Source organism: Canis lupus, chromosome 37 (assembly GCF_011100685.1).
Source record: "Canis lupus familiaris isolate Mischka breed German Shepherd chromosome 37, alternate assembly UU_Cfam_GSD_1.0, whole genome shotgun sequence".
Lineage (NCBI taxonomy): Eukaryota > Metazoa > Chordata > Mammalia > Carnivora > Canidae > Canis > Canis lupus.
Window position 1 is genome coordinate 6969472 of NC_049258.1, and position 13023 is coordinate 6982494.

The window sequence follows — 13023 nt, forward strand, 5'->3', positions numbered from 1 at the left end:
AAGCTCTTTAAGGTAGGCAGAGAAGATATTATTTTCCACATTTTAGGGATAAGGAAATTGAGACCCGGAATTTTTCAGAGTTTTGTCTTGGGCCTCCTCTATTTCCCATAATGTACTATCTCTTCAGCAAGTGTAAAATGAACTCAGTAAAGCCCTAATTACAGAGAAGAGTGGCCTAATTTAATTCTATTCTGACTGGAAAACTTTGTAATGAAAGGATAAGCACAGACTATTTTGCAGAAGTTCAGATACTTATGTAAGCATCTCTCAAATGCATCATTTCAGCTTTTAATATTTAGGAGTTGTAGTGGAGAATAATGAAGGAAATAAAGACAAGTGTTCATTTTTCCCCCTGGGCCAAATTAGACTATTTAAACAGACCACAGAGGTCCTGGTGTTTCGCAAATGGAAGAAGAGACAGGAGCAACTTCTTGACCCACAGCATTTAAGTGTCACATTTACAAGATGGATCATTGAAACTTTGCCTTAAAAGATATGCCCCAGGAATTCAGTTAAGAGTGAACAACATTACTTAAAATGAATAAGCACAAAAACAAAATTAAGCAGTTCTATCATGGTTTGATAATATCTTTAGTGATATCTATATATATATTTATTTGTTTTTAAAGATTTTATTTATTCTTGAGAGAGAGAGAGAGAGAGAGAGAGGCAGACACACAGGCAGAGGGAGGAGCAGGCTCCATGCAGGGAGCCCGACGTGGGACTCGATCTCGGGTCTCCAGGATCAAGCCCTGGGCTGAAGGTGGTGCTAAACCACTGAGCCACCCAGGTGTCACCTTTAGTGATATTTAAACTTTTAGATTTTTGCAGGAAGTTATGAGGACAACATGAACTTGTGCTTGGTCCAATATTTGCTTATGATTTCAAGCGTCTTTGAAACAGAGCTGGAGCACTTAGAATTTATGGGTGGGTAGGAGGAAGTCCTCCTATATTCTTTAGAATATAAAAACCAAGATCATGGTTAATGGTCCTGTATGAATTGTCATGTCTGTGCAGTTGCTCATGGTTAGTCTCAGAATTCCTACTTGTGTCATTCTCCCACCCAAATGCCCAAGCCACCACTTCTGCCTCTTTCCAGGCGCTCATCTTTTGAAATCCATTTCAAGGGTGACCTCTTTCAAAAAGTCTTCAATGATCCCTTAACTGAAGAATAACACCTCCTTTTTGGGCCTTCCATGGAACCCTCATTAGGAGCTCAGTCCCTCCACCACGTCCTGTTGTTGCTGGTACACGTTTCCCTCCTACAAGGTCTAAGCTCCCTGAGGATCTTGTCTCCCCATCTCTGCATCTTCCATGTTAATTAGCAGAAAGTCCCCTTTCTAAATGGTGCTCAGTAAATATTTGAAGACTCAAAGACTTTATAAAAAAGTGGTAATTTGGTTTCTGTGATAATGTATTGATGTCCAGAACATGCACAAAAAAAAATCGTAACAAGTGAGCAAAGTCTTGGAGGCGAAAATAAAAGGCTTCTTAGGTGATGTTCATGACATTTAGTATGACTCTTTTAAGATTTAACTATTCCTTCTTCTCCTCAGAAAACTTACCCTTTAGGCACACCAGCTTATAATAACTGTAGCTTAGACAATTTTATGTTAATTGGAGATATTAAAATGTCTCATGTTACACCCAAATTTAAAAATAATTCACTTCTCCCCTTCCCCAGCTGCTTCAGGAAAGAGGAAGATTTTCTTAAACAATATACTAAGAAGGGTAATGATAGATACATTTGCCTATTTTAAAATTAAAAACTTCTGTTAATCAAAAGACATCATAAAAAGAGTAAAAAGACAAGCCACAAAGAATTAGGAAGGATAATTGCAACATATCTAACAAATAAAGGTCTGATATCCAGTATAAATAAAAATTTTCTTATAAATAGAACTTTAATTGTGGGCAAAAGATTTAAATAGATGCTTTACAAAATAAAAATCCAAATGGCCAATAAACATATGAAAATGTGCTCAATCTCAGTAGTCACTAGGTAAAAAAATTAAAACCACACTGAGATCATACTGTATGCACACTAGGGTGGCAAAATTTAAAAATCTGACAAGATTTTTCTTGGAGCAATGGGAACTTCATATTCTGCAGTTAGGAGTGTAAACTGCAACATTCCACTTGGAAAGAGTTTGGCATTTATCTAATAAAGCTGAAGAAATGCTCTATGACCCCACAATTCCACTTCTAGATCTATACTCTTGAGAAACTCATGCCCATGTGCACTAGGATCCTTGCTCATGTTCAGGACAGTACTGCTCACCACAGTCAACCACTGGAGGCAACCAAGCCACCAGTAAGCAGGATGGATAAATAAATTGCTACATGCAACAGCAAGGGTAAATCTTACAAACAACGCTAAGTAAAAGAAACAACACGTAGTAAAAGATACAACACGTGTATATTAATATACATATATATTAATATACATAGTGTATATTAATATACATTATATATAATATACATAGTGTATATTATATACATATATACATATATATTATGTATATATAATATACATAATGTATATTAATATTTACTTACATATATATATAAAATTCCATGTGTATCCAATTCAAAAACAGACAAAACTAAATTGTATTGTTTAGGTATGCATGCATGAGTGAACAAACACTTAGGCAAAGCAAGGAAGTGATTATCCTAAAAACTGGGATGTTACCTCTGAGTAAAGGGAGTAGGAAATACACGGGGTACTTCTCAGATGCCAGCAACAGACGGACTATTTCTTGTCCAGTGGAAAGTACGCAAGTGATTACAATTCCACCCATTTGTGTTTTGTGTACTTCCGACGTATGTGTTGACGACAAATTGTTTTAAGACTATGTGCAATGGTGACATGTGGGAGACTGTAGATTTACACATGATAAAAATGCTCCCTCCCCTTTCACATTTATTATTTGGTAAAAATCAGTCTTGAATTCTTTGGGTTTTGAATTAGAAGAGGTCTTTAGGAATTCATTCACCTGTATTCACTTTTCTTTGAATATATCCTGCACTTTCCTGTTATTTTGTTTTGTTTTGTTTTGCTTAAGATTGCCAGAAAGAGGAAATAATTTATCGTATGCATACTTCAACTTTTCACCTTCTAAGCCTGTGGCAGACAGCACTAATTGATCACTGCATTCTTTTTTGCTAACCCTGGTTCTAGTCTCAGAATCCTTGGTTTTATAGTGTTCCAGGCAGCCACTACCAACAGATCACTGCTGCTATGTGAGACGAAATGGAATAGTAAATAGTTACCTCTATCTGCCGCTGGAGTATTTCCCTCTCTAAAACTGATTTTGGAAGATCTATTCTTTCCTAAAGGTCCCCCTCAGACACCACAGTTTTCACAGACCTGACCTCTTCCCTCAATGAAGTCATCAAGCATATTCACCTGCCTTATGCTCAACTCTTCATTATTGCTTCTTCAAGAAGACTTTTTAGATATTTCTCTCCTAATTCCCCACATCCCCCATTAAATTTTTATAAAAAGATTTTATGTATTTATTAATTTGAGAGAGAGAGAGAGAGAGAGAGAGAGAAGGAGCAAGTGGAGGGGCAGAGGGACAGGGAGAAGCAGACTCCTCACTGAGCACAGAGCCAGATGCAAGGGTTCTTTCCTAGGACCCTGAGAACGTGACCTGATCCAAAGTCAGACACTTCACTGAATGAGCCACCAGGTGAGATGTGCCCCCATTCCCACTTTTAAATTTTAGCATGCACCTTTATAGCTATGTACTTTGTCATAAAGTTCCTTGGCCTTATGACTCTGGTTTGTTTCTCAGGGTCATACATTAGTATAAGTGTGTTAAAAACTAAAAAGAGCACTCCCACAATTTAGCTCCTCCCAACCTCTCCACCTGATAAAATATTAAAAATTTAAGTTCAGATGAGGAAGGGATAACTGCAAGTATTCACAATAGACAAATTGACTATTTTTTAAAACATGGCATTATCAAAATGCTGGTCACTGTAAGATTATCATGAGCTTAACTTTGAATTACACCATATTGTTTCTATAGAATTTAAATTAGAAAGGGAAGAGGGACGCCTAGGTGGCTCAGCAGTTGAGGTCTGCCTTGGGCTCAAGGCGTGATCCCGGGGGTTGGGGATCATGTCCCACATGGGGCTCCTTGCAGGAAAGCCTGCTTCTCCCTTTCCCGGTGTCTCTGCATCTCTCTCTGTGTCTCTCATGAATAAATAAATAAATAAAATCTTTAAAAAATTAGAAAGGGAAGAGAACTGCATTAGCATGGACTAGATATGAAGCCCTAGCCTTTCCCTCCACTGTGTATAAATATGAGGCTCCTGCTTTGGTTGCCACACAAGGGCAGAGAGGAAATCATTGGGGCACTTAGTGTCTCATATGACTACATAGAATTCTAGTGTTTCTGGGCTATGGTGACCACAAGGCTGTGGAGTAGAGGGGGTGGAGCAGGGGATGCAGAGGGAGGGAGCAGGGCCCCTGATATCACAGCAAGAAAACTTTTCTCCTTTTGTTATTCAGATCCTGTTCTTAAGGACTAGATTTTTTTTTTTTTTAAGATTTTATTTATTCATTCATGAGAGACAGAGAGAGAGAGAGAGAGAGAGAGAGAAGCAGAGACACAGGCAGAGGGAGAAGCAGGCTCCATGCAGGGAGCTGGATGCAGGACTTGATCCCGAGGCTCCAGGACCATGCCCTGGGCCGAAGGCAAGTGCCCAACCGCTGGGCCACTGGGGCTGCCCAAGGACTAGACTTTTTTGATATTCTCAGAACATTATAACTTGATCCATAGTACCCAAAAGCCCCTGCTTTTAAATTCTGTCTTCTGAGACATAAATGAGGGTGTACAGTTTTTTCTATATTGTGTTCTAAATGCTTTCTCTCTCCGTAAGGCTATAATCCAGTCTTTCTGATAGTACATCAGAATCACCTTGGGTTCTTGTTAAAATGCTCCCTCCCCTCATCCTTTTCCTGATTATTCTTCAAGGAGAGGGGAATGACCCTGCTGTTTGAGGTAGCCACACAGAGGGAACTTTGGCTCCTCTTGCATTTTACTCTGGTCATTATTTTAGGGTTAGCAATATTATCTGCTGGTTCAGCTAATTTGATCCTCTACCAGATTTGCCCTGAAGAGTTTAATGTCAATTTTCACCTTGATTTCTTGAAAAGAAAAGGATTGGGTCTATTTGTATAATTACATAGTGATAATGATTAAGAAGGGATGCTGGCAAGTTTTCACAGCGGACAACAATAACCCTGGAATAATGTAGCGCTATCTGATTACCACATTATGATGTTTCCATGGCAATGTCGCTTTAAACATTCGTGGTGTGATATTGCCTAGGATAATGAAGCAACAACCTTAGTGTAAGGACACACTACGAAAATATTTTTATGCAAACCAGTAGCAGGATATATTTGAGTAATGAAAGAAATGAGGGCAAAATGCCTTATGTATAGACCATTCAAGTTATGGTTTAGGTAACAGGAGAGTGGGCAAAAGTTGAAATTGCTTAAGACACTATTGTGTAAGAGACAAAAATATTTAACTGGCAATAGTTCTACATGTTTTCTGACATGGGGGTCCCAAAAGAAAGTTCATGACTCATATTAGTTTTTCTGGATATGAGTATACTTATAAGCTTTTATCTTTAGAGTGTTGTTATTTATATTTGTTCCTTTTATTGGCTCATAATCCTCAGTGCTGATTTAGTGTATAGTAAACTACAGTATTTACATCTTCTAAAATATCCTGATTTAGGACAGGATCACCGTTGCATAATGGGTTTCAACTTCTTGGGGATTTTGGTTCTGCTGAAGGATTAGTTCCCACAGAACAGCTCTAATTTATTAGCCTACTTTCCATAGCCCCTGCATGGGTACTTTGCAGGTATGGTCTCGCTTAATCATCATGATAGTCCAGTAAAGTTGATATTATTGTACCATTTTCCAAATGAGGAAAATGAGACTTAAGGAGGTTAGGTGACCTCTCAAGTTCACAGGGCTAGTTCATGGTAAAGCTATAATTAAAATGAGATCTGTTTAGCTTGCAGCCTAGACTGTTCTAGTTTTAGACTAAAAACTTTCTGGCTCCATCCTCTATCTAGACCAAGATGAACTGTCTGTAGTATTTTTCTTTATATTTAAAGATGACATAGCTGACAGTGAATACTACCTTTGTGTTTACTTAAGCAGCTAAGAAAAGTATGTGACTGTCACAGAGAGCATATTTGGACAAGAATAAGAAGGCAGAGAATTAACAGGTTTCATCAATATTTTTTGTTACCAGATAATAACCATGAAATTTTACGTTCACCTTATGGCATCTACTTTATAGGCACCTGAAAGGACCCAAGTTATAAAACGTAAAGGAACAAAATAAACATCAACATTACACAATGTTCCTGGCATATGAAAGAGCAGTAGACATTGTTTGTTCTAGTATGTCATGTTGCGTAAGTGTGATTATTCTTAAAAAGCATTTTTCTACTATCTTCTATCCAGGGTAAATTGCAGATTCTAAATGGTGACGCTTTTTAGATCTCATTATTATGTGAAGGTTCCATCTAACTTTGACAGTCTATATTCTTCATTTTACTGCTCCTGTACAGCCTATACTTGCTTAGGTACATAGGTTTGACCTGCCTCAACCCGAATGTAAGCCTGGTTATGTACTAAATTTAGCTTAACCAGCCTAGGCCCCTTCAGGACAGACACTATATATAGCTTACACATCTTTCTATTAACTGGTTGATTTTTTTACTTTTCAAAATTGTTTTTTTAAATCACAGAATAAATATGTATTCCTTGTAAGAAGTCAAATCACAGAAAATGTATAAAGACAAAGTAGAAATCCCCACTTTCCCTGTTCCCCGCCCACAATCCCAAGAGCTGACCATTCACTAGAATTTGCTGTGTAGCTTTTTAGTCTTCATATACACCATTCCATTTTTTTAAAAGATTTTATTTATTTATTCATGAGAGACACAGAGAGAGAGACACACAGAGAGAGACACAGACACACAGGCAGAGGGAGAAGCAGGCTCCATGAAGGAGCCCGATGCAGGACTCGATCCCAGGTCTACAGGATCACACCCTGGGCTGATGGTAGGCGCCAAACTGCTGAGCCACCCAGGGATCACCTACACCACTCCTTTTGATAGACATTTATATTGTGTCCAATTTTTTGCTATTACAAACTGTTATTTAATGAGCAGTCCTGCAACTAGTCCTTTTGTTAGTTTTAAGTATTCCTAAAGATGAGCCCTCACGATGAGGGTCTGAAAGTGCTGCTCTGACTCCACAGTACCTCAAGGGGTACTAGGGGTAGAGGAAGCTGGGATGGTGGTGAGATAGTGGTGCTACCTCTGTTTCAAAAACAATGTACAGGCAGCCTGGGTGGCTCAGTGGTTTAGCGCTGATCTTCGGCCCAGGTCGTGATCCTGGAGACCCAGGATCGAGTCCCACGTTGGGCTCCCTGCATGGAGCCTGCTTCTCCCTCTGCCTGTGTGTCTGTGTCTCTCTCTGTGTCTCTAATAAATAAATAAAATCTTAAAAAAAAAAAAAGCAACAGTGTACAGCTACTCCTCATTCCTGCAAGGCTCCTGTTCACTGGGGGCAGCCTATGACCTTATGCAGTTTGACACTCAGGACAAGGTGGTTAAGTGAGGTGTGGCTTCAGGTTCCACCACCCTCCTGCTTCACTTTAGACTTGAGACCTCTTCTTTCCCACCTTTGGGCTCAGTCCCAAAACCAACCAGAAGCAGGAGATGTTGAAGGGGCTCCAGCCCATGTTTTCTGGCTCAGCACCCAGCCCTGTAGGCTAGCTACCTAATCAGTGCCCAATCAGTCATTCGTACCACTTTAAGAAAAAATTTTGACATTTTTATTTTAAGTTGGCTCCACCCCCAACGTGGGGCTTGAACTCAGGACCCTGAGGTCAGGAGTCACATGCTCTACTGACTGAGCCAGCCAGGTGCTTCAAGAAAAATTTAGACTCATGACAGCAGAATCCCTAAAATGGGAGGGAAGTGATAACTGTATTTTTCATTGGGGAAAAAGGAACAGGAAAGGTTCAGAATTCATAGTACTTTTAGGAAGAGCTAACTGTAATGGGCTAGATGACCCCCTAAGTTATACACCTATGAGAACCATCAAAAAGAGATGAGAAGCCCAAAAACACAAATTATTCTGAGGGAGGGTGAAGAGTGAGATAGATCAATGCTTGGGCATGACTGTGAGGGGTAGAAAGGCAGGGAAGAGGAGTTCCTTTCTCACTACCTCCTGCAAAATTCCTCTAAAGTTAAGGAGCTTCAGGGGCTTGTGAAAATGCAGATTCATGGGTCTCACCCTCAAAGCTTCTGACTGTTCCATTGGGGTGGGCCTCCAGCATTTGTATGAGCATAGGCTCCCCAGCTGGTTTATGCTGCTTGGTCTGAAGACCAAATCTTAAGATCTGCTGTACTGTGACCTGACAGGTATGTCATAGATTTTTTAAAGTTGGGAAATAATGCTTCAGGGAGTTGTCACTCATAATTTGAGAATAGTTACCAATAGATCTCTGAGAAGAAAAGTAGATTAATTGCTTACTTCTAACCCCTCCTTTTAAAGCCTGAGTACCTTTACTCTGTATCAACCTTCGTCCCTCTTCCTGCCTGAAGAAGATGTGGTTTTATTATAAAGTTTGTGGGGAAGTTGGGATACTGGGCAGGAGTGAATTGCTAAACTGAGAAAAGCAGAGAAGGCTGGAGGGTGGGTGAGACGGAGAAAGGAGGCGTTGCCGCCTTTAGCTACACCTGACAATTAACAATGTTAACCTGAGGGTCATTGAGGCTGCTGAAGGGGACGGCCAGGGGGACTGTGCTGTTCTCTGCTGGCAGCCTTGGCGTATGCAGGACTGCCTTGGCACTCAAGCATTTTCTGGAAGCCAAAGAAGGTAGAGGGAACATCTCTGAGTCCAGGGGATAGCAAAGCACTTTATACAGAAGACTTACTTGATTTCTTTCTCTCTCATAAAAAAAGGTACGATTCAATTTTTCCTTCCCAGGAAAGGAAATGGGGAAAGTTAGCAAAAGGAGAAAAGGAAAGGTTGGTGAAGTGATGCCATTTTGGTTCTATGTGGGCACTTCATCTGAGTGGAAATAGCTAACAAGTCTGTGCTCTGGGTGGGGGTGAGAGGGACTCAGCCCCCTCACCGGAGGGGAGGAATGGAGGCAGCAGTGCCTGTGAGTCTGCATCCAGGCCTCCCTGGCCCCCACTGACCAGGGCTGTGCACCATGGGGAGGGTGCGTTTGCACACACAGTGCCGAAGAGGAGGATGAAAGGTCTACAGAGGGGGCAGAACTGTTCTGTTTGCAGATTGATATAGACTCAACCTTCACTTCACGGTCAGTGTTGTGAGTGGCCCTACGCTGGGAGTCAGTCTCCTGTGCCCCTGCATGGCTGGGCCGTGGGAACTTGAGCATGCCCCCAGGAAGGAGAGGTTATAGCTTGTACATCTATAACTTGAGGGGATTAGGGCAGCTGATCTCCAAGGTCCATGAAATCAGATTAGAATTTCAATGAAATGCTTTCTGTAGACATTACATAAGCAATTGTTGAACTGAGTTATCTAACAAAAGAGCTATATTTTAGGATTAAATGAGGGTTTGTAAGGATCTTTTGGCATTACCTGTCATGTCTCAGTATAGGTGTAGGCAACACGCTTGTCAGGAGCCATCCAAACTCAGCCAGAGTGTGCAGCAGAGGGCCGTAATCCGTTTTGATTTCACACCCCTGAGTAAATAAGCATAGGAGCTCATAGCCTTAATGGCAAGGACAACCAGCTACACAGGTGATTACAATAAAGGGTGATGGGTGTGACGGTAAAGGGAGTTCATGCTCCATGAAATACAATTTCACCAGCTGCACTTCCTGGGCTTCATTTTCTGCTACTTGCTGCTTTCTAACCATTGAACCAAGGCAGAAACACTGGGGATCAGAGTAGAGAGAGGTTACCATATGGTTCTCCAGAGTTTGGGCCTTCCTTCTGTCTTGTTCCCTTGGTCTTGTATAGGCATCAGTCTTTAAGGTATGGGGCTTGGAAATCGGCATTTTTAAAAAGCTCCCTTGTGATTTGGATCCAGGTAGTTTACAGACCAGAGTAATAGAAACACAGGTCAAAGGTTTGGGAAGTGAGGACAAGAGTAGGAAGTGAAGACGGGGGAGTGAAAGGTGAATGGGGCTTAGATGCAGAGTCATTTCCCTGCTTTTTACTCATTTGCTCATTTGGAATTGATTTTTATTTGGAGCTTTACCTCTTTCCCCAAATCCTTTCCTTCCCCTCAGTGGGATTTCTGATTTCTTTGAAACCTCTCTCTATGCCCTTATAAGGCCAGAAAGGCAATCGTGTTCATGGAAGAGCCTGTCAGTGAGGGCCTCATACACACAACACAATATACCTGAATTCAGTCTGTACACCTCAAGGGCAGTCCATTCGGGGACATCTGAATTCAGAGTGCACAACATCAGCAGCAATGTCATCTCTGATTAGGAAGGACAATGCTGTGTGTACATATTTGGCCTGGCGAGAGAGAGAACACCTTTTGGATATTTTTGCCTTTGAAAGTCAATTCACAAGGTAAAAAAAAGTCACACTGGTTGCTTGGAGATAAAATGGTAGTTATTGACTGAGTTTATTTTCAGTTTCAGCCAGTTGTCATGGCATGTGTAAAGAGAATCTCAGTGCCAGGGAACTTTGCTTAGGATTAGATTAGAAAGTCAAGTCTTTGGGAATCTACTGCTATTTAGATAAAGGTAATTCTTTTGCTATCTTATAACAAAGTTGAACATTGAGTAAAGGAAATCACCCTTTCACAAATCTGAACAAAGTCTGTTTTTGAACTTGTGATGAAATTCTGAATCTTGCACAAACACATGTTTGAAGGATGTTGCATGTATTAGGCAATGAAGATCTTTATCATGTAAAACTAAATATAAAATTAAAGCTAAATTGTCAGAAAACTGCAGTTTACCTCAATAACGGTCCATTGTTCTACGACGATGGCATCATTTCCTTTCCTACTGGAACCAGGAACTCCAGAACCTTCTTCTTCATAGATAAAGAATCCTTCCAAAGATTTAGGCAAATGGTCCCCTGTGAGGAAAAGGATACAATTAAGAAAAGATGCAAATACTGAGTATCTCTTAAGATCATTTAAATCCCTAGATAACTGTTTTAGGAAGCTGAAAGAAAAGCACTTGTATTGCCTGAATCAATAACATCCTCCTTCTCTTTGAAGGTTATTATTTTTTTTGGGGGGGGGGGAGTTCAAGATAGTTTTGCGCTTCACTGAATTAAAATCACACTGGAAATATGAAAACTACAATAACAAAAACAAGATAAAATAAAATTGTACAATGAGAAGCAAGTGGATTTCCTAAGCCAAAAAAGCATCGGGAAATGATCTTGACCTTGAAATCAAATTTTGGTTTCTAATCTGTATGTTTATGCATATTAATCACACCATTAAGAGAGAAAACATAAAAAATGTTAATCCTTGAAATTACAGTTGTGATATTAAAACGAATGTGAGGTAAGATTACTTCAAAAAATACAAACACAAAACAATTCTTTACTTCCATGATGCTTTAAAAAAATAATAAAAGAATGGTAACAGGAAAATACTAAACAGAAGTCATTGTCAAAAGAATTCCTGCTGGGAAGGAAGTTTTAAGGGAGGGCCTCTCTGACATTTTCTTGAATAGTTGACAATAACCAGCTGGCGAAAACTAAACTGATTTTATGGACATTCTTTTGTCTCTTATTTTGCAATAGGAGACAATTTTCCCATGGTCGGTCATGTGCTGGTTAAACATTTTGGTTTGTTATACTGCATGGTGTCGTATCAAAGTCTCCGGGCTGGACGGTTATCTAAATTATAACTTATGAAGTTTTCAAGTGACCTCTTAGGTTTAAAGATAAAAAAGACAAACATAATTTCAGTGTAATTCTCAGTTTTTATTTTTATTAACAGGCTATAAACTTTAAAAGAAAATCCTTAATATTATTTCCGTCATTTACAGTTAGGGAACTTACTATAAGAAGCACTTACATTGTTCAGACTGGCTCCCAAAAACCCAGTAAAGTTTAATTAACTAGTTGGAATTAGTTTTCTAATTACAGTATATGTACATATTCTACTCGCTTTAAATGTACTTATCCATTGTCACCCCAAAGTGACCAGGGGAAGTAAATCTTTCTGATTGTAAGTTCAGAGCATCACAAGACTATCTTTAAAACTACGCATGCCCCAAGCCCTTTTTTTAGAATGGGGATATGAATTTTAGAAATAACTATATACTGTAATAATTATGTAGTTAGTTAAAATCTGCCTCTTATTTACTTTGGCCTTATGTAATGTGAGAACCATCAGTTTTGTGGCTCTGTGTTTTCTTATTCCCGCTATTGGGCCCTAATACTTCTAAATTTCTTTTCTGGGGATCCCTGGGTGGCACAGCGGTTTAGTGCCTACCTTTGGCCCAGGGTGCGATCCTGGAGACCCGGGATCGAATCCCACATCGGGCTCCCTGCATGGAGCCTGCTTCTCCCTCTGCCTGTGTCTCTACCTCTCTCTCTCTGTGTGACTATCATAAATAAATAAAAATTAAAAAAAATAAATTTCTTTTCTTAAAAAAGATTTTATTTATTTATTTGAGAGAAAGCGTGAGACAGAGAGACCGTGAGCAGGGGGGAGGGGTAGATGGAGAGGGAGGAGCAGACTCTGCTGAGTGGGGAGCCCAATGTGGTACTTGATCCTAGGACCCTGGGATCATGACCTGAGCTGAAGGCAGAGGCTTAACCGACTGAGCCACACAGGCACCCCTTTAAATTTCTTTTGGCTTAAAAGAATGAAAGTGTGGTAGGCTCATACAATGCAATACTACACAAGAATAAAAAAGCTGTGTAGCAACGTGGGTGAATTTCAGATACTATGTTGAGCAAAAGAAGCCAGACACAAAAGTATATATATACTGTATAC

At 39.9% G+C, this 13023-nt stretch overlaps 1 protein-coding gene across 4 annotated transcripts in view; it reads right to left on the reverse strand.

Annotated features, from left to right (window-relative positions):
• Positions 1 to 13023, reverse strand: part of RFTN2 (raftlin family member 2) — an 80004-nt gene that overhangs the window by 15595 nt on the left and 51386 nt on the right. For all 4 annotated transcript variants that reach the window (XM_038585263.1, XM_038585261.1, XM_038585262.1 and 1 more), the window contains 2 exons: positions 11017 to 11138; positions 9675 to 9778 (listed from right to left, as the gene is read on the reverse strand). In XM_038585263.1, the coding sequence (XP_038441191.1) occupies positions 9675 to 9778; positions 11017 to 11138 (226 nt within the window). The remainder of the gene's footprint in view (positions 1 to 9674; positions 9779 to 11016; positions 11139 to 13023) is intronic.